We start from the raw sequence: 26846 nt of genomic DNA on the forward strand, positions 1-26846 counted from the left end.
GACCCCCTTCACCGTGGGGGTCAATAGTTATGTAAATACCATGTTCACTTGAACCCGGAACCTCATGCTGTTACTGTAGAAAATCTTTCTGGGTTTAGCCTTTTAATCCAGAATTACTGTTACTAGAGTAACTCAATTAAATAAGTGTAATCTTTCTCACTCACTGTGTGGACTAGTATAGATACAGTTGAAGTCGGAAGTTTACATACACCTTAGCCAAATACATTTAAACTGAGGATTTCACAATTCCTGACATTTAATCCTAGTAAAAATTCCCTGTTTTAGGTCAGTTAGGATCACCACTTTATTTTAAGAATGTGAAATGTCAGAATAATAATAGAGAGAATGATTTATTTCAGCTTTTATTTATTTCATCACATTCCCAGTGGGTCAGAAGTTTACATACACTCAATTAGTGTTTGGTAGCATTGTCTTTAAATTGTTTAACTTGGGTCCAATGTTTCGAGTAGCCTTCCACAAGCTTCCCACAATAAGTTGGGTGAATTTTGGCCCATTCCCCCATGACAGAGCTGGTGTAACTGAGTCAGGTTTTTAGGCCTCATTGCTCGCACATGCTTTTTCAGTTCTGCCCACAAATTAGGGCTTTGTGATGGCCACTCCAATACCTTGACTTTTTTTGTCACAACTTTGGAAGTATGCTTGGGGTCATTGTCATTTGGAAGACCCATTTGCGACCAAGCTTTAACTTCCTGACTGATGTCTTGAGATGTTGCTTCAATATATCCACATAATTTTCCTTCCTCATGATGCCATATTTTTTGTGAAGTGCACCAGTCCCTCCTGCAGCACCCCCACAGCATGATGCTGCCACCCCCGTGCTTCACGGTTGGGATGGTGTTCTTTGGCTTGCAAGCGACCCCCTTTTTCCTCCAAACATAACGATGATCATTATGGCCAAACAGTTCTATTTTTTTCAATAAAAAGTACGATCTTTGTCCCCATGTGCAGTTGCAAACCGTAGTCTGGCTTTTTTATGGCGGTTTTGGAGCAGTGGCTTCTTCCTTGCTGAGCGGCCTTTCAGGTTATGTCGATATAGGACTCGTTTTACTGTGGATATAGATACTTTTGTACCTGTTTCCTCCAGCATCTTCACAAGGTCCTTTGCTGTTGTTCTGGGATTGATTTGCACTTTTCGCACCAAGGTACGTTCATCTCTAGGAGACAGAACGCGTCTCCTTCCTGAGCGGTATGACGGCTGCGTGGTCCCATGGTGTTTATACTTGCGTACTATTGTTTGTACAGATGAACGTGGTACCTTCAGGCATTTGGAAATTGCTCCCAAGGATGAACCAGACTTGTGGAGGTCTACAATAATTCTACAATAATCTTGGCTGATTTCTTTTGATTTTCCCATGATGTCAAGCAAAGATGCACTGAGTTTGAAGGTAGGCCTTGAGATACATCCACAGGTACACCTCCAATTGACTCAAATGATGTCAATTAACCTATCAGAAGCTTCTAAAGCCATGACATCATTTTCTGGAATTTTCCAAGCTGTTTAAAGGCACAGTCAACTTAGTGTATGTAAACTTCTGACCCACTGGAATTGTGATACAGTGAATTATAAGTGAAATAATCTGTCTGTAAACAATTGTTGGAAAAATGACTTGTGTCATGCTCAAAGTAGATGTCCTAACTGACTTGCCAAAACTATAGTTTGTTAACAAGACATTTGTGGAGTGGTTGAAAAAACGAGTTTTAATGACTCCAACCTAAGTGTATGTAAACTTCCGACTTCAACTGTACATGCACTTATGGAGAAATAATATAATTAGGCTACCTGTACATTATTTCTGCTGAGGTTTGCAATCTAGTAATTGCTCGAATCCATGGAGAATAATAAAGATCCTCATATTGAATGAGTTATTCTAATGGACATGGGAGATATTATGTTTAGTGTTTTCTTGAGCTGGTGCAATATTTCCTTTCTAAGCCACTTGGGGAATAGCCCATTCCCTCTGGACCCTGTTTAAACAGAAACAGATGTTTGATTCCTATTAATAACTAATAGAACCCTGTGGCTAGCTTACCACAGGGCCCCCATCTCTAACATATCATAGTGCAACAGGAATGGGCGAGATAACATACCCTGGAAATAAATATGAATCTATTGTCGGAGGCAGTGCCTTGTGTATGCGCTCTAATAAGATCAAGTGTCGGTTTGATTTGATTTAGCCACATATGGGTCCATCGGGCAAGTTTAGAATTAAGTCCAATTTAACCATAATTCATATTTTTAATATCGGATAAGAGGTGGAGTGTGGCTCTATATGAAGGATTCTATATCATTAACTGAGGCAATGATTGTGAATATACACTGATAGTCCAATAACTCAGAGAGAGATTACGACAGTAATTTGACTGTACTGTAGCAGGCAGAAAGTCATTACATCAGGCCCCCTGAATATGCCTCGGTTTAATCATGATGCATAACAGAGTTGGGCATGGCTCTGACTTGAAGGCATTTTAATAAGATTTTATGTAAAATACAGAGACACAACTTAATCCACTGGCTGCGGTATTAATCTTCATTGTAAAATCGATGAAACTAATGCAGGATAGGAGACAAATCAATAGGAGACTTGGACAATAAAATGTGCATCCGGCTCATAAGATACATAGAAATATAAAACTGTGAGTGGAATGTAATTCAGGGTGTGTCTAAGGAGAACTAACACTAGGGAAAAAGACTGAGTCTGCAAGATGTGTGTGTCTCTTCTTCACTGAATAAATAAAAGAACAAAGAAGTGTGAGATGAGTGAGAATTCTCTTGATTATTCCTTCTGAAACATTCCTGAAATACCGACCGACAGCCTCAAACCTCATTACCATATCGTCTTCTGTTTCCTGTTCCCATCGACAAGGGGAAACCTACCAGGGGTATAGATGTGGCAGGCAGGAAATGTAAAAACTCTGCTGTGTTGTTGCATTGTCTTGGTGGGTCTTACAGACTCTTACTGCTTTAATTCAAACCCAGAAGTTCAGCAGGGAGAGGGAGGGAGGGGGGAGGAAAGCAGCGTCGAAGCAGGCCCGAATCCTCTCTCTGGTTATGTCCCAAATAGCACCATATTCCCTATACAGTGCACTACTTTTGACCAGAGCCCTATGGGACCGGGTCAAAAGTATTGCACTATAAAGAGAATAGTGTGCCATTTGGGATGCAACCCTCTTTCTGTCAAGTCTCAGCCAGACAGGCTGCTCCTTTACTATCCTCTCTGCCTCCTCTCCTCTCTGCCTCCTCTCCTCTCTGCCTCCTCTCCGTGCTGAGTTAGTTTAAATTAGTGATAATTGCTTTTTTAATTACAGACGAAGAGGAAATGTTTTGTGTCCCCCTCAGAGACGACACACACAGGGATCTACTTAGCCTCATAACTCACACTGTAATCCACTCACAGCGAACATGACGACCATGCTACATACTGTATCTATGGGTATACCATTGAGTCATCTTTACAACTGGAAGGAGACATGGGCCAGCTGCTCAATAACAATACTAGTCATGGTGTTAATTAAAATATTTGTTTCTTTCTTTACCTTTGTGATAATGTTTATTGTGAAGAGTAACGGCGCGACAATGGTGGTTTGTCAACAGTTTGTAGGTCATCAAGAAGTCAGTGCCATAATCAAATTATCTTCATTAAAGCCTGAGTGTAGTCACAAATGTCTACTCATGTTCAAGTAGTGTATTTGCCATTTATCTGTTCAAGGTCTGCACCTACATATGACCTTCCATGGAAAAAACATGGAATATAGAAGAAATTGTAAGCTTTTTTAGCTGCAATATCATTCTCTTCTGAAAACCACAGATGCAAACTTTATTGAGGCAAACTTAGTAAATCTGTCCCAAAGTCTGTTTCTTCAACTCACTGCCTGAAACAATCTAAGAACACAACTCTACGGCAGCTCTACAGAAAAAGAGTGCTTTTGTCAGTAGTAACTGTGTCACCATGTGGCATTTCAATCTGGTGTGAAGAGAACTGGCTGACCTGAATATGGAGGGCTACAGTACTGCTGACAGAGAAACAGAACAGGGGAGAACAGGGGAGAACAGAGGAGAACAGGGGAGAACAGAGGAGAACAGGGGAGAACAGAGGAGAAGAAAGACAAGGAATCCTCCAGTCTTTTTATACTGAACAAAAATATAAATGCAACATGTAAAGTGGTGGTCCCATGTTTCATGAGCTGAAATAAAATATCCCAGAAATGTTCCATATGCACAAAAAGTTTATCTCAAATTTGTTTACATCCGTGTTAGTGAGCATTTCTCCTTGCCAAGATAATCCATCCACTTGACAGGTGTAGCATAGGTGCAGGTGCACATTGTGCTGGGGACGATAAAACGCCACTCTAAAATATGCAGTTTTGTCACACAACACAATGCCACAGATGTCTCAAGTTTTGAGGGAGCGTGCAATTGGCATGCTGACTGCAGGAATGTCCACCAGAGCTGTTGCCAGAGAATTTAATGTTCATTTCTCTACCATAAGCCGCCTCAAACATTGTTTTAGAGAATTTGGCAGTATGTCCAACCGGCCTCACAACCGCAGACCACTTGTAACCACGCCAGCCCATGACCTCCACATCCAGCTTCTTCACCTGCGGGATTGTCTGAGACCAGCCACCCGGACAGCTGATGAAACTGAGGAGTATTTCTGTCTGTAATAAAGCCCTTTTGTGGGGAAAAACTAATTCTGATTGGCTGGGCCTGGCTCCCCAGTGGGTGGGCCTATGCCCTCCCAAGCCAACCCATGGCTGCGCCCCTGCCCAATCATGTAAAATCCATAGATTTGGGCCTAATGAATTTATTTCAATTGACTGATTTCCTTATATGAACTGTAACTCAGTAAAATCGTTGAAATTGTTGCATGTTGCGTTTATATTTTTGTTCAGTATAGAATGACTTGGCTGCTGCTTCTCCCACCCCACCCTGACTGTCACATCCAGGCCCTGCATGCCCTAATTTATTCAATTTATATAGCGCTTTTCAAATAATCTCAAAGCGCTTCAAAGCACAAAAAAATACAAGTAATTTAGAAAAACAACATCACAACATCATGAGATGGACAGTTTAGAAAGTTCAAGGCTTGAGTGGTCATCTGAGGGAGGTGGTCAAGCAGGGAGAGAAAGTCCGGAGGCAGGCAGGAAGCACGGTTTCATCAAGGTGTCTCGCTGTCTCTGGCTTTTCCGTAGTAGAACTCAGTCAGATGACGTTTGAGCTAAGCTACTGCATTCCATGGGCTCCGTTGTAGGTAGCTAGCTGGCTACTCTTTCACTACTACCAAATTAGCACCCACTTGGATGATGCTACAGCAGTTACGTGGCGCCAGAAAGCACAGCACATTTCAATAATAATTCAAGAGCAGCCTTGTAACTTTGTCCTCCCAACGATCCTCATCACTGCACGCCTCTGCCATGTTGCTTTTTACTTCTCTCCATCCTCAATCTCCAGACACTGACTGGCATTCGAATCAAAACAGCTAGCCAGCTAACAATAGCTAAATAGCCAAACAAACAGCTAACTAACCAAAATATTCAAGGCTAAAATTAGTAGCGTACCAGTCTAGCTGCCTAGGCATTCTTTTTTTAATGACTCCAGGATTATTGGAGTTGACTCCGACTTTCGGTTGTCAAGGAATCAATTATTTTGGAGTCGACTCTCCACCCCTACAACTAATGCCATCTAATTCCACCACACTATAAAGCAGCAATTACAAACATTTCTTTAGATTTGTGTGTATATGACTTTAATGTGCCTGTTGTAATCAGACCAAATCCAATAGGATCAAATCAAACCCTGACATTCATTTCTACACATGAGCATTAAATAGTTCCCTGTTTTGCATGTTATTTTGGTATTAATCAATAAGTGCATCGATGATGTCGTCCCCACAGTGACCGTACGTACATACCCCAACCAGAAGCCATGGATTACAGGAAACATCCGCACTGAGCTAAAGGGTAGAGCTGCCGCTTTCAAGGAGCGGGACTCTAACCCGGACGCTTATAAGAAATCCCGCTATGCCCTCCGACGAACCATCAAACAGGCAAAGAGTCAATACAGGACTAAGATTGACTCGTACTACACCGGCTCTGACACTCGTCGGATGTGGCAGGGCTTGAAAACTATTACAGACTACAAAGGGAAGCACAGCCGCGAGCTGCCCAGTGACACAAGACTTCCAGGCAAGCTAAACCACTTCTATGCTCGCTTCGAGGCAAGCAACACTGAAGCATGCATGAGAACACCAGCTGTTCCGGATGACTATGTGATCACGCTCTCCGTAGCCGATGTGAGTAAGACTTTTAAGCAGGTCAACATTCACAAGGCCGCAGGGCCAGATGGATTAACAGGACGTGTAATCCGAGCATGTGCTGACCAACTGGCAAGTGTCTTCACTGACATTTTCAACATGTCCCTGACTGAGTCTGTAATACCAACATGTTTCAAGCAGACCACCATAGTCCCCGTGCCCAAGGACACTAAGATAACCTGCCTAAATGACTACCGACCCGTAGCACTGACGTCTGTAGCCATGAAGTGCTTTGAAAGGCTGGTAATGGCTCACATCAACACCATTATCCCAGAAACCCTAGACCCACTCCAATTTGCATACCGCCCCAACAGATCCACAGATGATGCAATCTCTATTGCACTCCACACTGCCCTTTCCCACCTGGACAAGAGGAACACCTACGTGAGAATGCTATTCATTGACTACAGCTCAGCATTCAACACCATAGTGCCCTCAAAGCTCATCACTAAGCTAAGGATCCTGGGACTAAACACCTCCCTCTGCAACTGGATCCTGGACTTCCTGATGGGCCGCCCCCAGGTGGTAAGGGTAGGTAACAACACATCTGCCACACTGATCCTCAACACGGGGGCCCCTCAGGGGTGCGTGCTCAGTCCCCTCCTGTACTCCCTGTTCACCCATGACTGCATGGCCAGGCACGACTCCAACACCATCATTAAGTTTCCCGATGACACAACAGCGGTAGGCCTGATCACCGACAACGATGAGACAGCCTATAGGGAGGAGGTCAGAGACCTGGCCGTGTGGTGCCAGGATAACAACCTCTCCCTCAACATGACCAAGACAAAGGAGATGATTGTGGACTACAGAAAAAAAAAAGAGGACTGAGCACGCCGCCATTCTCATCGACGGGGCTGTAGTGGAACAGGATGAGAGCTTCCAGTTCCTTGGTGTCCACATGACCAACGAACTATCATGGTCCAAACACACCAAGACAGTCGTGAAGAGGGCACGACAAAGCCTATTCCCCCTCAGGAGACTGAAAATATTTGGCATGGGTCCTCAGATCCTCAAAAAATTATACAGCTGCACCATCGAGAGCATCCTGACAGGTTGCATCACCGCCTGGTATGGCAACTGCTTGGCCTCCGACTGCAAGGCACTACAGAGGGTAGTGCGTATGGCCCAGTACATCACTGGGGCCAAGCTTCCTGCCATCCAGGACCTCTATACCAGGCGGTGTCAAAGACTCCAGCCACCCTAGTCATAGACTGTTCTCTCTGCTACCGCACGGCAAGCGGTACCGGAGTGCCAAGTCTAGGTCCAAAAGACTTCTCAACAGCTTCTACCCCCAAGCCATAAGACTCCTGAACAGCTAATCATGGCTACCCGGACTATTTGCACTCATGTGCTTTTCTTGACAAGGAGGAGATACTATATAATGTTGTTGGGTCTGACCGTCTCTTCCCATTCAAATATTTATTTTCAACAAAAGGTTCAGTAAAAGACCCATGTAATTCCAGTTGATTTTGCAAGGGTTGTTTTGTTTGTGCAATGCACTGTCTGTGTGTCGGTATATTGTATATAATAAACTGGGTGGTTCGAGCCGGGAATGCTGATTGGCTGACATCCGTGGTATATCAGACCGTATACTATGGGTATTACAAAACATTTATTTTTACTGCTCTAATTACGTTGGTAACCAGTTTATAATAGAAATAAGGCACCTCAGGGGTTTGTGGTATATGGCCAATATACCACAACCCCTCGTGCCTTATTGCTTAATTAGACCACATAGGCCTAATAAAATACGTCAAATGGTAGGCTAACCGAGACTCAACATCTTGCTTAATTTATCTGAATTTATGTCGGTGTCCATTTTGAAAGTGCTGTACGAATAGGCCTACCTCCTTGCAGCTCATTTGCTGGCACTTGCTTATACTTAGAGCTCAGTGTTAATGATATAAGAATAAACATGATGAATTTACTGAACATAAATGTAACAATGTTTGTGTATGGTTCAAAAATCAAAACTCATTTTGTCGTTCGTTATTATTGAAGGAGAATGCGGTTCTTATCAACTTACACAAATGCACAAGGAGTCAGTAGTAACCACATTTGTTTAAGCAAGTCAGTCATATCAGCTATGGTTTATAAAAAGGCAGTACATGAGGCTGAATGAACTGTTTCGCTGCCAGACAAGGCTCCGCTGATAGCCAGGTGTAGCGGTGGGAAAGATTCACTCCATGGTGCTGAAAGGAAAGCTCTGCTGTTGGGACAGCTTTATGTAGGCCCTAACTGTTGGTGGGCACCGTTGTTCACCGTTATAGTGCAATTAATGTATTGTGTAGTGTTGTGTTGTGTAATGGCTTTGCTGGCATGCATCTACAAATGTTTTGGGGAGTTTGCCCCACCAAGATTGACATGCTAAAATCGCCACTGGATCCACGCATACTGTAATTACTCTAGCCTACTGCGGCAACAGATTCATTAACTGACAGTATACATGTACATGGCTATGCAGTGTTTTAAGTGTTTTCATCACATGATGAAATGTTTTTAAAGGGCTCACAAGCATGAGACTCTGAAACACACACTGAGCACAGCTAAAGTGCTTTATTAAATAATATCACTTGCCAATAACTTCTGTTGAAAAGGCTCCCCTCTGCAGCTTTCAACGGTTTAGTGCGAAGCCATAAACATGAAACAAGTACAGTATGGGTCTCTCCTGTTAGCAGCTATAAGAGTCAGCCAGAAGAAAGGACTCACCCGTGCAGCAGTAGTCATCGATCCTGATGTATCCCGTGTGGCAGACGCACATGAAGGAGCCGGGGGTGTTAACACACATGGTGTTCTCCCTGCAGTAGTGCTTCCCCTCTGCACACTCATCGATATCTGGGGAGAGGTGTAAAGACAGGACAGCTGGTCACGCATGGCCAACCCTAGGATCCTCTAACTGGGGCTCTACTAAAGACAAGGGCCCCAGATCGGCCTTAAGTCCTCATACAAAGCTAGGGAAGGAGGGAGAGCTCAATAGTAGTTTTCCTTCATCAGTGGAGACCCTGGGGAGATAGACGGGGTGTGTTAACACCCCCACTGCAGGCTGAGCTTCTAGATATTCCATGTACTCAAAGAACAACATCCTTTACTCATACTTTAGGTCAGGGATGGGCAACTTTGATGGGGGTGGGGGCCATCAAAAATCTTGAGGGGCAGCAGTTGCTGCCTACACACCCACATGTGCATACCTCCCACCCACCACCACATTGCAAGCATTCAGGCCAAAGAGTTCAATCTTGGTTTCATCAAACCAGATAATCTTGTTTCTCATGGTCTGAGAGTCCTTTAGATGCCTTTTGGCACCAGCTCTAGGAAGAGCCTTGGTGGTTCAAAACGTATTCCATTTAAGAATGATGGAGGCCACTGTGTTCTTGGGGACCTTCAATGCTGCAGAAATGTTTTGGTACCCTTCCCCAGAGCTGTACCTCGACACAATCCTGTCTCGGAGCTCTACGGACAATTCCTTTGACCTCATGGCTTGGTTTTTGCTCTGACATGCACTGTCAACTGTGGGACCTTATATAGACAGGTGTGTGCCTTTCCAAATCATGTCCAATCAATTGAATTTACCACAGGTGGACTAATCAATGGAAAAAGGATGCACCTGAGCTCAATTTCGAGTCTCATAACAATGGGTCTGAATACTTACAGTGAGGGAAAAAAGTATTTGATCCCCTGCTGATTTTGTACGTTTGCCCACTGACAAAGACATGATCAGTCTATAATTTTAATGGTAGGTTTATTTGAACAGTGAGAGACAGAATAACAACAAAAAAATCCAGAAAAACGCATGTCAAAAATGTTATACATTGATTTGCATTTTAATGAGGGAAATAAGTATTTGACCCCTCTGCAAAACATGACTTAGTACTTGGTGGCAAAAAATAAATAAAAAAGGAGGGATTTTGTCCCACTCCTCTTTGCAGATCTTCTCCAAGTCATTAAGGTTTCGAGGCTGACGTTTGGCAACTCGAACCTTCAGCTCCCTCCACAGATTTTCATTGGGATTAAGGTGCTGCTTCTTGAGCCACAATTAATGTGCTGCTTCTTGAGCCACTCCTTTGTTGCCTTGGCCGTGTGTTTTGGGTCATTGTCATGCTGGAATACCCATCCACGACCCATTTTCAATGCCCTGGCAGAGGGAAGGAGGTTCTCACCCAAGATTTGACGGTACATGGCCCCATCCATCGTCAATTTGATGCGGTGAAGTTGTCCTGTCCCCTTAGCAGAAAAACACTCCCAAAGCATAATGTTTCCACCTCCATGTTTGACAGTGGGGATGGTGTTCTTGGGGTCATAGGCAGCATTCCTCCTCCTCCAAACACGGCGAGTTGAGTTGATGCCAAAGAGCTCGATTTTGGTCTCATCTGACCACAACACTTTCACCCAGTTCTCCTCCGAATCATTCAGATGTTCATTGGCAAACTTCAGACAGGCCTGTATATGTGCTTTCTTGAGCAGGGGGACCTTGCGAGCGCTGCAGGATTTCAGTCCTTCACGGCGTAGTGTGTTACCAATTGTTTTCTTGGTGACTATGATCCCAGCTGCCTTGAGATCATTGACAAGATCCTCCCGTGTAGTTCTGGGCTGATTCCTCACCGTTCTCATGATCATTGCAACTCCACAAGGTGAGATCTTGCATGGAGCCCCAGGCCGAGGGAGATTGACATTTCTTTTGTGTTTCTTCCATTTGTGAATAATCGCACCAACTGTTGTCACCATCTCACCAAGCTGCTTGGCGATGGTCTTGTAGCCCATTCCAGCCTTGTGTAGGTCTACAATCTTGTCCCTGACATCCTTGGAGAGCTCTTTGGTCTTGGCCATGGTGGAGAGTTTGGAATCTGATTGATTGATTGCTTCTGTGGACAGGTTTCTTTTATACTGGTAACAAGCTGAGATTAGGAGCACTCCCTTTAATAGTGTGCTCCTAATCTCAGCTCGTTACCTGTATAAAAGACACCTGGGAGCCAGAAATCTTTCTGATTGAGAGGGGGTCAAATACTTATTTCCCTCATTAAAATGCAAATCAATTTATAACATTTTTGACATGCGTTTTCTGGATTTTCTTGTTGTTATTCTGTCTCTCACTGTTCAAATAAACCTACCATTAAAATTATAGACTGATCATTTCTTTGTCAGTGGGCAAACATACAAAATCAGCAGGGGATCAAATAGCTTATTTACATACAGTGAGGGAAAAAGGTATCTGTTATTTTTAATACATTTGCTAAAATTTCTAAAAACCTTTTTTCGCTTTGTCATTATGGGGTATTGTGTGTAGATTGATGAGGATTTTCTTTTTTTAATCCATTTTTGAATAAGGCTGTAATGTAACAAAATGTGGATAAAGTCAAGGGGACTGAATACTTTCCGAATGCACTGTAAATATGGCACTGGAGCTGGGCTACTGTAGATTGCAAACTGAAAAACTGTGAAAACCCAACTGGAATTGAGATAGAGATCCTTGACAGGTCATTGACCTGAAGTAGTTTATTCACTCTGTATTTAAAGCTGCAATATGTAACTTTTTGGGCGACCCAACCAAATTCACATAGAAATGTGAGTTTAGAGCTGCTATTCTCATTGAAAGCAAGTCTAAAAAGCGGTAGATATGTTCTATGTGCGCTATTTCTATGCTTCCCGTTCTTAAGTTCCGTTTTTGAGTCTTAATTTCTGTTTTGTACACCAGCTTCAAACAGCAGAAAATACAATATTTTTGGTTCTGGAAAATATATTTCACAGCGGTTTAGATGGTACAATGATTCACTACACTATACTTGCTTGTTTTCTCACATAACCTGAAATTAGGAAAACTATTAGAATTTTTTAAACCAGGAAATGGTGGAGTGATTTCTGCATAGTACATCTTTAAGAAAATGTGCACCTATGTTTCTCTGCTGAATCACACGTTCCTTCCTTGCCAACCATATTTGCGAATAACATTTCATATGAAAATTCGTTGTATTTGCATCTCATTCACCTGCACATACGTCCTTGGCAGCATCCTCCAATCACTACAGCGTATACCATGTCTTGCTGTGCTGTATTCAAATCCACTCTTCTCTCTCTCAGCTATTGATCCCACATTCTATTCGAACAGCCATGGATACTAGATAACAGAGAATACAACCCACCACCCATTGGGCACAGATGTCAATTTAACATCTATTGTACTTGGTTCAATGTTGATTCAACCAGTGTGTTCCCCCACTGGGCAGACTAAACTTGTGGCCTTCGCTAAATGAATTGGGGGTCGGGGGGACACGTCCAATCGGCCAGCGAGAGGGCATGAACAATCTCCATGTCCATTATCCCCGTCCAAGAGTGTGCAAAGCTGTCATTAAGGCAAACGGTAGCTATTTGAAGAATCTCAAATATAAAATATATTTTGATTTGTTTAACACTTTTTTGGTTACTACATGATTCCATATGTGTTATTTCATAGTTTTGATGTCTTCACTATTATTCTAAAATGTAAAAAATTGTAAAAAATTAAGAAAAACCCTTGAATGAGTAGGTGTGTCCAAACCTTTGACTGGTAGTGTACAGTGGCTTGCGAAGGTATTCACCCCCCTTGGCATTTTTCCTATTTTGTTGCCTTACAACCTGGAATTAAAATAGATTTTTGGGGGGTTAGTATCATTTGATTTACACAACATGCCTACCACTTTGAAGATGTAAAATATTTTTTCTTGTGAAACAAACAAGAAATAAGACAAAGAAACTGAAAACCTGAGCGAGCATATCTATTCACTCACCCCCTCCTCTCTTGGCAGGTTTGCTGTGGTGCCATATTCTTTCCATTTTTTTATAATGGATTTAATGGTGCTCCGTGGGATGTTCAAAGTTTCGGATATTTTTTTATAACCCAACCCTGATCTGTACTTCTCCACAAATTTGTCCCTGACAGGTTTGGAGAGCTCCTTGGTCTTCATGGTGCCACTTGCTTGGTGGTGCCCCTTGCTTGGTGTTGCAGACTCTGGGGCCTTTCAGAACAGGTGTATATATACTGAGATCATGTGACTTAGATTGCACACAGGTGGACTTTATTTACATATGTATGCACCACTTTTCCGTTATTTATTTTTTAGAATGTTTTGAAACAAGTAATTTTTTTCATTTCACTTCACCAATTTGGACTATTTTGTGTATGTCCATTACATGAAATCCAAATATAAATCAATTAAATGTACAGGTTGTAATGCAACAAAATAGGAAAAACTCCAAGCGGGATGAATACTTTTGCAAGGCACTGTATATTTATATATATTATTGCTAGGTATTACTGCAGTGTTCGAGTTAGAAACACAAGCATTTCGCTGCACCTGCAATAACATCTCCAAATCCGTGTATGCCACCAATAAAATTTGATTGGCCTGTCACTACGGCGACACATCTCTCAATGGAAGGATCTGGGTCAAGTCATTGGTACCCAGGCCGCAATGGATGGGCAGAAAATAACTTGTTTTTCACCCTCTCCCCACAAAGGTCGGAATCAATCATAGTCATACATAGAGGAGTCAGAGAGGTTTGTTTAAGGGGACAGTGTTCGATAAGAGGTCACATTCTGATCAGTAGCTTATGGAGGCCAGAATGTTTGCTTATATTCTCCCATAGTTTCCAGAGTCCCCCCTGCCATGGCAGGCTGGCAGTCTAAGAGAAAAGAAAAAGGCAACGTGTCCCCAGGGCCGGCTCTAGCCTTTTTGGAGCCATAAGCAAGATTTTATTGGGGGTAGGGCTGCTGCAGTGACCGTATTAACGCCACACCGGCGGTCACGAGTCATGAAGGCAGTCAAATTCCACATGACCGTTTAGTCACGGTCATTAGGCTTCTCCAAGCTCAGATGCTGCTGATGGTCATTAGTAGCCTAACAAATCTGCTTACTGCCTGGTACTCAGCACTCTATTGTCCCTCTAATCACTCTGACATCAATGCAAATGTATCAAAAATCTAATTAAACACTTCATGAGAGCCCATGAGCTCATGTTGCGCAACATTTCTATAGGCTATGCAATTTCGGGAGAAAACAGAGTGATGGCTGCTAATAAGAAGAGGAGGATCCCATCAGCTTTCTATAGTCTAGGCCTACTATATTTATTTCTCAACTTTCCTAATATTAAGCTCATTGCTTATATTTACAACAGGAGTATAGCCTACCTGGCTGGCATGAAAGTAAACCATGGGGAAAAGTGTCCTTCATTCGCTATTTAAGTGCATAGATGAAATGCATTTTCGATACAGATGCATAATAATGGTCCATTGTAAATCAAAACAAATGTCACACATATATTAGTTAGTAAAGACAAGATTAAATCAAGAATAGTCTGATGGGTGACAATATTAGCCTATCACTTGTGAATGATATATTATCACTTGTGAATGATGCCCAGCATAAGAAACAATGCCTTTTTTCTGCGACTTTTTCGAATCATAGTCGCACACCTCATGTAGCCTAGCCCATAGGCCTATATGTTTAAATAAGGTTTGTATCACTACTAAAGTGGCCAAATAACTTCTTAAAATGAAGCACATTAATCCACTTTACAACGGGTGTAGAGCCTAACTGTGTGGTCCTCTGTAGCTCAGCTGGTAGAGCACGGCGCTTGTAACGCCAAGGTAGTGGGTTCGATCCCCGGGACCACCCATACACAAAAATGTATGCACGCATGACTGTAAGTCACTTTGGATAAAAGCGTCTGCTAAATGGCATATTTTTTTTTATTTTTTAACTGGCATACATAAGCAGCACGTGAGTTTCAAGTTTGGGGAAGATAATTTTCACCATAAAAATGCACCTTTATAATAAAAGCATTACATGCATAATTGCATTTGCGGTCACTTTTGATAATGCTGTTTTCCGCTAATGGAACATTCGCGCTTATAGCCTACTACCATGTGCGCATTGCGGCGCTTATAATGTGAAGAAATAGCCTAATAGTTTATTGACATTTTAAGCTAAACATTCTGATCTGTTGCATCAGCCACATAGCATAAAAAAGGTTTTTGATGTTAGTGGTTGTATTAATTTGGGATCTATCGCATCCCACAACTGTCCCAGACTATGTTTGGAATATTTATTTCTCGCACAGAATAGGTCGACTTTTGTACTATGGGGGATAGTAGATTGACATAGACTAGTGCTTTTGCTGTTCGTTTGGCTTACTCATCTTGATGGCTGACGAAAAGTAAATGTGGACAGTTCTTCCAACATCTTCAATATTCACCTCAGAATTGGATAAGGACACGCGCAGTTGTGTCCCCGATGTGTCTGTCTTAACTTGTAGCCTGTGAGAAAGACCCGAACATGTGACGGAGAGCCGTGTGAGTGAGAGACGTTTCGGATTGCGCAACATACTCCGGGAGAAGGGCACAATGCAGCACTCAGGGCCGCTAAAGTCATGGATTTTTTTAGGGTGCATTACGGCCACAAAGGGGATGCCGCCGTGAAATTCAAGGCATTATCAATTGCTTGTCAAATTGTGAACGAGAGACTATTGGAGTGTGTACAGCCTGTGCAAAAAACAAAGCAGAGCTCATGCCTTTCAAGCGACTTTTTTCAAATCATCGTTAGTCTTATCATGCAGCCTTACAACGTATTAAAAAACAAAACATATAACCCAAAGTTTGTAGAACAACTAAAGTTACATTAATAACTCTAAATTAAGCATATCGGAGTACCTATTTCTTTGTTAACCGCTCAACACAGAATAGCCGCAAATGCGCACTCCCTCAAATCATTTGGAGAAAATATCTATTCAATTGTATTCTTCATACTATAAAATAATGCCACGGAATTATAAGCAAATCTTGTCTGCTAAATGAACTAGTGTAGCCCACAGCCATTTGGCATAGCCACATCAGGACCTAAAATAAGGACAACTCAGAGTATGCTATTATTTTCTTCTGAAATAGACTACATTTTCTTCATATCATGCTTCTTTAGACCTGTCTAAAATAAATAATGAATTTATTGTGAAGGTGTAGGCCAGGGTTCTTCAATTCCGGTCCTGGAGGGCCAAAACACTTCTGTTTTTTAATTCTACCTGGTAGTTAATTGCACTCACCTGGTGTCCCAGATCTGAATTAGCCCCTGATTAGAAGGAGAGGATGAAAAACAGAGGTGTTTCGGCCCTCCAGGACCGGAATTGAAGAACCCTGGTGTAGGCTATATTAAATGGATTTATTATACTTTTTTTAAATGGCTTGTAGGCTATGTGTGGAAGCCAGGAGATGCTAAATGTGTTTATGTTAATTAAGGGTCAATTACTGTGAGACCGACAGTTATTTGCTTGACAATCACCGGCTGACTAAATTTGTGACCGCCACAGCCCTAATTGGGGGGACCCCCACCAAGCAGGCAAAACATTTTGGTGGCCCCCATCTTGACGGCAGAGAGAAAAATGTATGTTTTCAAGATAATTTCCTGCAATTCTACACATTTTGCCATGGGGCTGAGATTTTTTAGTGCAATTTTATAACACATTCCACGCAATTTTTATAATTTGCCATGGGGCAAAGATACATTTTTGCAGTTTCAACACTAGAACCGCTGGGCCTTGAGGGACCCCCCTTCAAGCTAATGAGAAGTAATTCTGACTGCAACATTCTAACAGTATAATAAATACATTACATATATGCTATCGCAAAAATAATCATTTGGTTGTGTTTATGAAGTTCTTAGGTAACATTAGAATACGATTTTAATTTTATTTTTAATTAACACAACCACACACAATTTTCATTACTTTATGTTACTGTAGGTTATTTGTAAAAACACCAAAAACACAAAAATTCAAGTGTTCAATACATTTTTATTTGTGGAGTGCTTTTGTTACAACTATGAAACAGAAAGCATGTGTGTTGGAATGCGGTAACAGCTTCTTGTTATAATGACAATATAAAATACTCCAACCACCAAGACGTATAGTCAGCAAGACACGCGGTCAAATGATGAAAACATCAGTAGCCTAAACATCATTATAAGCACCAAGTGTGCTTGATAAATAGTGAACATCAGCACAAAAGCAATAATGGCATTATTATGAATATGTGTTGATATGACAGCAGTCAACAATAGTAAATTGTTGTCAGGTCCTGCTTACATAGTGTGCGTCTTCACACAATGGCATCAGTTGGAGCATATCCATGTCCCATAAACAACGAAAGCTTCGAGTGCGTTAATTATCTTTTTTGCTTGAGATTACATTTTGTGCTGATAATCGGCCAGTACCATTGTCCACGGCTTGTTCTATCCAAACGGTGCTGCCCCTTCCTCTCTCACCGTTCATTTGGCTTAGGCCTCGGAGGTGTAGGTTCAGGCTGTGGCTCAGAAGAATATTCATCAGAGATGTTCTTCCCCACAATCTGAGTCGCTTTCATTTAGATTTTGTAGCAATGCTAACGCAGCATGCGCATCCATTCATCTTGGTCTTCATTCGATTGATGATTACATAATTATGCATCGTTTGCTTACCCTCAACTCACCCATTCTCCCCCTTTCTTTCCCATCATACTTTACTTCATTTATTTCATCTGTTGTTACTTGTGTGAAGTTAGTTTCTGAATAGTTTAGGTTCAGTCTCGAGGCAATTATCGGGGTGATTATCAACTGGGCAAGGCACCTACAAATGTCGGGAGAAGGAGTGGCAATGTGGGAAAACCATTTAAAGAATGACATGCCTTCCTGGTTATAATGCCAGTTCTGTTTGTGATATTAAGATTTTAAAGACAGTTTGTTATCTAGACTTATTTAGGAAAAGTCAAGGACAGAGGGTGGCATGACTTTAAAAATAGCAGAGTAAAAAAATATATAATGAGCAGTCCAAATTACTGCTTTAGCGGTTATAGTGTTAAAGCTAATTTCCTGCAATTCTACCCATTTTGCCATGACTTATGCCATGTTAATGATATCTGAGTGGGAGTGACTAGCAAAACCAAATGAGGGCCCAAGTTTAGATAACTGGCTAGACTAACTTACAAATCACATTTGTTTTGCTGACATGGCTAATTGAGTGACTGTCAGTGACTGTTGATGCACAACCAAATTTAAAACTTGCACCTTGCGGCTGGACTCCCTAAACAACCACTTATCTCGCTTATGCCTGGAGCTGGTCCTGTGTGTCCCAACAGACTGAGTAGTAAAGCTACTCAATAACAGTCACAATAGCACAGTTAGCTAGCCCTTGACTGTGAACGGAGCTGCAGTATATAGACAGGCTATTCTGTTTGGAGAGTTTTCAGACATTTCTGTTATTCAGACAATTCAGTAGGTGCCACTGCTTTCCGTATATATTATGTTTTTAAACGATTCTATGTATTACGATAAAAAAAAATTGGTCCTCAATAGGTTTATCTCTAGGCAGCACTCCACTTACTGGGATGCTAAAAGTTTATTGTCTATGTATTGCTTGGGTCGAGGGAGGCAGAGTATGGTATATTAGGAGGGAGAGTAAATGCAACTCCATTTCCTTCATCAGCAGTCTGCAGCCATAATTGATGAAGGAGCCAGCAATTTTTTCTTCTATTGTTAATATCCCAAGAGTCTCCGATTATTTCCAAGCTACATGTTATATTCACCTTACGTAAACGGGCCTCTCAGTGAAACAACTACGAAGCCATTAGTATCTCTTCAGAACAATTACCTAAACATTGGTGGGGAGATTATATGCTATGTTGCTTGTGTTTTAATGGGCGAGAGAAGAGACAATGTGGTGCTCAACATCTTTTCATCTCTTCCAAAAACCAGGCAATTAAATCCTCAATGAGTAATCTTTAAAAAGACCAAAACAATCATGGAAAAGCATCTCAAACTGTTTTGAAAAGCAATGGAGTGAAAAGAAGCACATTAGGATGCAACAACAGTTCTGTCTCCGTTTAAAAAGCAGTACAGCCAGTCTCTTTTCAAGGCAACAACCAGAAGTGATAAATCATAGCGAGAATGAAGTGAGAGGAATCATCCCACTACGGTACTTGAGCTTAGAATAATGGACTGGTATGAACTCCGCAGACACTGAGGAATGCACTGTGAGGGAGTATGTGTGTGTGTGTGTGTGTGTGTGTGTGTGTGTGTGTGTGTGTGTGTGTGTGTGTGTGTTTGTGCGCATGTCTCAACAAGCTAGATGAATGCTAATGTATTTTACGGAGTAAAATCCTTGCTAATGCTATCACGCATGTAAGGAAATGATGAGGGCATTTGTCTGAGGGAGTGAGTGGGTTTACTCTCCTTCATGACACTCATTAATCTAGAGGAATCTTGCCTCTTTGCATGAATCAATGAATCACCATCATCTATCATCCTTCTCTCTGAATAACAGGTGCTAGGAGTTGTAGATGTCTCTAATGCTACCTGACAAACACAGGGGAAGTGTCTCTGGTGATGAAGGATAGAAGCGCTATTGCTGTCATATACTGTGGCTATTTACACACTGGCCTGGTTTTCAGCACCACAGGGTGTTTGTCAGCTGTCTTGGCATTTGCACGCTGTGTGTGTCAGGCTCATCCCAGCAGTGATTGTGTTGGGAAGTGAGCTGTAATCCTCAGTCAACACCAATTAGCCTCCCTCCACCTTGTGACATTAAAACACGCTGCAAAATACACCGGCCAGGTCACAATGGCTATTTTACTGTACACACAATCCCTCTGAATGGTAATCATACACTAGATAAATCTCTTGTGAGGTTTGCAATGTGCAAATGCCGATAGTTGACTAAATTACTGTGTACTTCAAAATAGAGACGCACTTCAAATGATGTCCTTTTGAGGTATAAAAATAAAAGTGATACTACAGTAATTTTCAGACCCAGAAAATAATGTGAAAATAATGATTTCCATATGAGAAAACCTACACGATCTGCCCCTTGCCTTTTCTCCTGTGGTAAGAATACTAATAATGAGACTAGCTTCAACCGTTAGAGCGCTTTACTGATGCCTCAATCTAGAGCCAATCACACAGTCCATCACATAGCCACAGCAGCTTGGCTCTTACTCTAACAGAGATGTTTAATACACTCCCCAACACATTGAGCTGTGTTGGAAAATACAAATCAAATCGGACATATGCACCAAAAACAACAGGTGTACACTTTACCGTGAAATGCTTACTTGCGAGCCCATTCCCAACAATGCAGAGTTAAAAAGTAAGAAAAGTATTTGCTAAATAAAAAATAATAAAAAAGGAAATAGTAACACAATAAATAACAATGCCAAGAGGGTGCAAAGTTGTCATCAAGGCAAAGGGTGGCTACTTTGAATAATCTTTTTTGGCTACTTTTTTGGTTACTACATGATTCCATATGTGTTATTTCATAAAGAAAAACCCTTGAATGAGCAGTTGTGTCCAAACTTTTGGCTGGTACTGTAGGTAAGGGTAAAAGTGACTAGGCAATCAGGATAGATAATAAACAGAGTAGCAGCAGCGTATGTGAAGAGTGTGAAGGAGTGGGAAATTATGTCTATGTGAGAGCGAGTGTGTGTGTGTGTGGAGTCAATATGCATGTGTGTGTGTGTTTTGTGTGTGTGAGCGTATGTAGTGTGTATGTATGTGTGTTGGAGTGTCAGTAATGTACAGTCGTGGTCAAAAGTTTGGAGAATGACACAAATACTAATTTTCACAAAGTCTGCTGCCTCAGTTTTGATGATGGCAATTTGCATATACTCCAGAATGTCATGAAGAGTGATCAGATGAATTGCAATTCATTTCAAATTCCCTCTTTGCCATGAAAATGAACTTAATCCCCCAAAAACATTTCCACTGCATTTCAGCCCTGCCACAAAAGGACCAGCTGCCATCATGTCAGTGATTCTCTCGTTAACACAGGTGAGAGTGTTGACGAGGATAAGGCTGGAGATCACTCTGTCATGCTGATTGAGTTAGAATAACAGACTGGAAGCTTTAAAAGGAGGGTGGTGCTTGAAATCATTGTTCTTCCTCTGTTAACCATGGTTACCTGCAAGGAAACACGTGCCGTCATCATTGCTTTGCACAAAAAGGGCTTCACAGGCAAGGATATAGCTGCTAGTAAGATTGCACCTAAATCAACCATTTATCGGATCATCAAGAACTTCAAGGAGAGAGGTTCAATAGTTGTGAAGAAAGCGTCAGGGCGCCCAAGAAAGTCCAGCAAGCGCCAGGACCGTCTCCTAAAGTTGATCCAGCTGCGGGTTTCGGGGCACCACCAGTGCAGAGCTTGCTCAGGAATGGCAGCAGGCAGGTGTGAGTAAATCTGCATGCACAGTGAGGGGAAGACTTTTGGAGGATGGCCTGGTGTCAAGAAGGGCAGCGGGGAAGCCACTTCTCTCCAGGAAAAACATCAGGGACAGACTGATATTCTGCAAAAGGTACAGGGATTGGACTGCTGAGGACTGGGGTAAAGTCATTTTCTCTGATGAATCCCCTTTCCGATTGTTTGGGGCATCTGGAAAACACCTTGTCCGGAGAAGACAAGGTGAGCGCTACCATCAGTCCTGTGTCATGCCAACAGTAAAGCATCCTGAGACCATTCATGTGTGGGGTTGCTTCTCAGCCAAGGAAGTGGGCTCACTCTTTTTCCTAAGAACACAGCCATGAATAAAGAATGGTACCAACACATCCTCTGAGAGCAACTTCTCCCAACCATCCAAGAACAGTTTGGTGACGACCAATGCCTTTTCCAGCATGATGGAGCATCTTGCTATAAGGCAAAAGTGATAACTAAGTGGCTCGGGGAACAAAACATCAACATTTTGGGTCCATGGCCAGGAAACTCCCCAGACCTTAATCCCATTGAGAACTTGTGGTCGATCCTCAAGAGGCGGGTGGACAAACAAAAACCCGCAAAGTCTGACAAACTCCAAGCATTGATTATGCAAGAATGAAAGCCTTTGACACTTATGGAATGCTTGTAATTATACTTCAGTATGCCATGACAAAAATATCTCATAACACTGAAGCAGCAAACTTTGTGAAGACCAATACTTATGCCATTCTCAAAACGTTTGACCACGACTGTATGTGTGAGTAGAGTCTAGAGTGATCATAGAGCCAGTGCAAGAGAGTCAGTGCAAAAAATATATAAAAATAAAGGGGGTCAATGTGAACAGTCCGGGTATCCATTTGATTAACTGTTCAGCAGTCTTATGGCTTGGGGATAAAAGCTGTTCAGGAGCCTTTCTGCTGCTTTCTGAGGGACTGAGACTACATCCCAAATGGTACCCTATTCCCTATGTAGTGCACTACAGGTCCCATAGGGCTGTGGTCAAAAGTAGTGCACTATATAGGGAACAAGGTGCCATTTGGGACACAGCCTTAGAGATGGGTTCTGGTGCTTTTCTGTCTGAGAGAACAGCACTTTATCTCACAAAGCAGAGAGAGGCTGGGAGAAGAGTGTATATCCCCCCCTCTCTGCTACCACTGCTTCTATGAAACATTTACACAGGAGTGATCTCATCTGCTATTTTCAGCACATCAGTGACCTAGGACTGTTTTAAAGAGCTAATGTTAGTGTCTGTCTTTTCCTTCAGACAGAGATATACAGTGAGGGAAAAAAGTATTTGATCCCCTATTGATTTTGTAAGTTTGCCCACTGACAAAGAAATGATCAGTATATAATTTTAATGGTAGGTTTATTTTAACAGTGAGAGACAGAATAACAACAACAAAATCCAGAAAAACACATGTCAAAAATGTTCTAAATTGATTTGCATTTTAATGAGGGAAATAAGTATTTGACCCCCTCTCAATCAGAAAGATTTCTGGCTCCCAGGTGTATTTTATACAGGTAATGAGCTGAGATTAGGAGCACACTTAAAGGGAGTGCTCCTAATCTCAGCTTGTTACCTGTATAAAAGACACCTGTCCACAGAAGCAATCAATCAATCAGATTCCAAACTCTCCACCATGGCCAAGACCAAAGAGCTCTCCAAGGATGTCAGGGACAAGATTGAAGACCTACACAAGGCTGGCTTGGTTAGAAGGTGACAACAGTTGGTGCGATTATTCGCAAATGGAAGAAACACAAAATAACTATCAATCTCCCTCGGCCTGGGGCTCCATACAAGATCTCACCTTGTGGAGTTGCAATGATCATGAGAACGGTGATGAATCAGCCCAGAACTACACGGGAGGATCTTGTCAATGATCTCAAGGCAGCAGGGACCATAGTCACCAAGAAAACAATTGGTAACACACTACGCCGTGAAGGACTGAAATCCTGCAGCGCCCGCAAGGTCCCCCTGCTCAAGAAAGCACATATACATGCCCTTCTGAAGTTTGCCAATGAACATCTGAATGATTCAGAGGAGAACTGGGTGAGGAGGAATGCGGAATGCTGCCTATAACCCCAAGAATACCATCCCCACCATCAAACATGGAGGTGGAAACATTATGCTTTGGGGGTGTTTTTCTGCTAAGGGGACAGGACAACTTCACCGCATCAAAGGGACGATGGACGGGGCCATGTACCGTCAAATCTTGGGTGAGAACCTCCTTCCCTCAGCCAGGGCATTGAAAATGGGTTGTGGATGGGTAATCCAGCATGACAATGACCCAAAACACACGGCCAAGGCAACAAAGGATTGGCTCAAGAAGAAGCACATTAAGGTCCTGGAGTGGCCTAGCCAGTCTCCAGACCTTAATCCCATAGAAAATCTGTGGAGGGAGCTGAAGGTTTGAGTTGCCAAACGTCAGCCTCGAAACCTTAATGACTTGGAGAAGATCTGCAAAGAGGAGTGGGACAAAATCCCTCCTGAGATGTGTGCAAACCTGGTGGCCAACTACAAGAAACGTCTGACCTCTGTGATTGCCAACAAGGGTTTTGCCACCAAGTACTAAATCATGTTTTGCAGAGGGGTCAAATACTTATTTCCCTCATTAAAATGCAAATCAATTTATAACATTTTTGACATGCGTTTTTCTGGATTTTTTTTATGTTATTCTGTCTCACACTGTTCAAATAAACCTACCATTAAAATTATAGACTGATCATTTCTTTGTCAGTGGTCAAACGTACAAAATCAGCAGGGGATCAAATACTTTTTTCCCTCACTGTAGCTAGTCTATCTGATGCCTGCCTGATGGGTGCAGGGAACTGTATGTGTATATTTTGTATGTACTTTAAGTATTGTGTACTGTATGTACATTGTGTGTATCAAGACTGTCAATCAGAGTCCATCTCATCTCTTCTGCGATCTGATAATGAAGCTGACAAACAATTGGAACCTGCCAATTTCAATCTCTGTGTGCGTTTGTCTACTGACATCCACCAACCGTCAACAGCAAAATGGCGTAGCTACCTTTGTCCAGACTATTATCTGAACAACAACATTCTCTCATACACCTGTGTGATCCTCAAAACAAATAGTGTATGTTGACTGGTCCATTTATTTTTGCAGGGCACAGTACTCAAAATATAAGTGATTTCCAGAAGCCCCCCAAAAAGTACATTTATTTTGTGAGCGTTACAATAGTCAATTTGTTCCCTACGCATTTTCAGATGCAAACGCAGTTTTCAGATCACACCCCCATCCAATTTCATACAGAGACCTGGGTCACTCTCGAGTTAAGTTGGCCAGTCCATGCATCCATAGCTAAGTCTAAGAATGTAAGAGTGGTTACATTTCTCCAGCCTCATCACTCAGCGTTTTACCGAAACAGTGGCGGGGAAAACGCTTTGTTGTCGTTTCAATTGCTGATTGCCCCTTTGATGGAATGGCTGTTCTGAGTCATTCAGTGAATAACTGAATACAGCCATAAATATGATACATTTCCAAACATACTGCAACACCAAGATAAAGCAGGATAAACACACAAAAAACAAAAATATGGATAAATCCTAAATTTAAATATGCACACGTAATTCAAACCTTCACATTCATCACGCAATGGGTGTGCAAAAACATTGGACAAGTCTTCCACACAGATTTAGCGAAGCCTTTAGCAAAACTCTTCCCTCCAACATATAGTGGGTTAAGCTGCCAGTAGTTCTGCCTGTACACAGTGGAGGGAGGGAAAAGTTGGAGGGAATTCGTCAGCTTGGTAAAAGTAGGGCATGTATGCACACAGGCACGGAGTGAAGCAACGAGGAAAAAAGGGATATTGTGCCAAGATTTGATGGCTTATTTGCACTAGTCATCAACGTCATGTTTAGATTTAGCTCCGGAATCCCACATGTATTACTATGAGTTGGGATAAACACTGTAGACGTTATAGCATGACAGCACTGCAGATGAAGCAGTCATCTCGTCTATGATCATCCCAGGAAGATTCCGTATAGTAAGAAGCACTGAGGGAGGGGAGGAGAGGCAAAGACATCTATTTTCACAGTGTATGTTATATAGCATTTATGAGCATGTATTTTAGCAGGCAACCCATGTGAAATTTAACACGTTTTCCAAACTTCAAAAGCAGAGGGGGAAATCACCATTACGTATATATCACAATCTGTTTTATAAGAAAACAATCATGAGATGATAAATCACCATGTATTTTACACCATGGCCTGAAACATGAGTGTATTGGCATGCAATCAGCAATGAATAGAATGGACTACATGATAGCACTACTTACATGATAGCGCTACTTACAGTGCATTCGGAAAGTATTCAGACCCCTTCCCTTTTTCCACATTTTGCTACATTACAGCTTTATTCTAAAATGGATTAAATAAAAAGTTTTCCTCATCAATCTACACACAATACCCATAATGACAAAGTGAAAAGTTTTTTGGCAAATGTTTGAAAAATAAACAGAAATACCTTATTTACATAAGTATTCAAACCCTTTGCTATGAGACTTGAAATTGAGCTCAGGTGCATCCTTTTTCCATTGATCAGTCCACCTGTGGTAAATTCAATTGATTGGACATGATTTGGAAAGGCACACACCTGTCTATATAAGGTCCCACAGTTGACAGTGCATGTCAGAGCAAAAACCAAGCCATGAGGTTGAAGGAATTGTCCGAAGAGCTCCGAGACAGGATTGTGTCGAGGCACAGATCTGGGGAAGGGTACCAAAAAAGGTCTGCAGCATTGAAGTACCCCAAGAACACAGTGGCCTCCATCATTCTTAAATGGAAGAAGTTTGGAACCACCTAGACTCTTCCTAATGCTGGAAGCCCATCCAAACTGAGCAATCGGGTGAGAAAGGCCTTGGTCATGGAGGTGACCAGGAACCCGATGGTCACTCTGACAAAAGCTCCAGAGTTCCTCTGTGGAGATGAGAGAACCTTCCAGAAGGACAACCACCTTTGCAGCACTCCACCAATCAGGCCAATCAGTGGCCAGACAGAAGCCACTCCTCAGTAAAAGTCACATGACAGCCCGCTTGGAGTATGCCAAAAGGCACCTAAAGGACTCTCAGGCCATGAGAAACAAGATTCTCTGGTCTGATGAAACCAAGATTGAACTCTTTGGCCTAAATGCCAAGAATCACGTCTGGACGAAACCTGGCACCATCCCTACGGTGAGGCATGGTGGTGGCAGCATCATGTTGTAGGGATGTTTTTCAGCGGCAGGGACTGGGACACTAGTCAGGATCG

The 26846-nt window shown here is 42.2% G+C and overlaps 1 protein-coding gene across 2 annotated transcripts in view; it reads right to left on the bottom strand.

Moving 5' to 3' along the window:
* Positions 1-26846, bottom strand: part of LOC121576753 (protein kinase C-binding protein NELL2) — a 136180-nt gene that overhangs the window by 47479 nt on the left and 61855 nt on the right. For both annotated transcript variants that reach the window (XM_041890179.1, XM_041890178.1), the window contains one exon: positions 9045-9170. In XM_041890179.1, the coding sequence (XP_041746113.1) occupies positions 9045-9170 (126 nt within the window). The remainder of the gene's footprint in view (positions 1-9044; positions 9171-26846) is intronic.

Source organism: Coregonus clupeaformis, chromosome 11, assembly GCF_020615455.1.
Source record: "Coregonus clupeaformis isolate EN_2021a chromosome 11, ASM2061545v1, whole genome shotgun sequence".
NCBI lineage: Eukaryota > Metazoa > Chordata > Actinopteri > Salmoniformes > Salmonidae > Coregonus > Coregonus clupeaformis.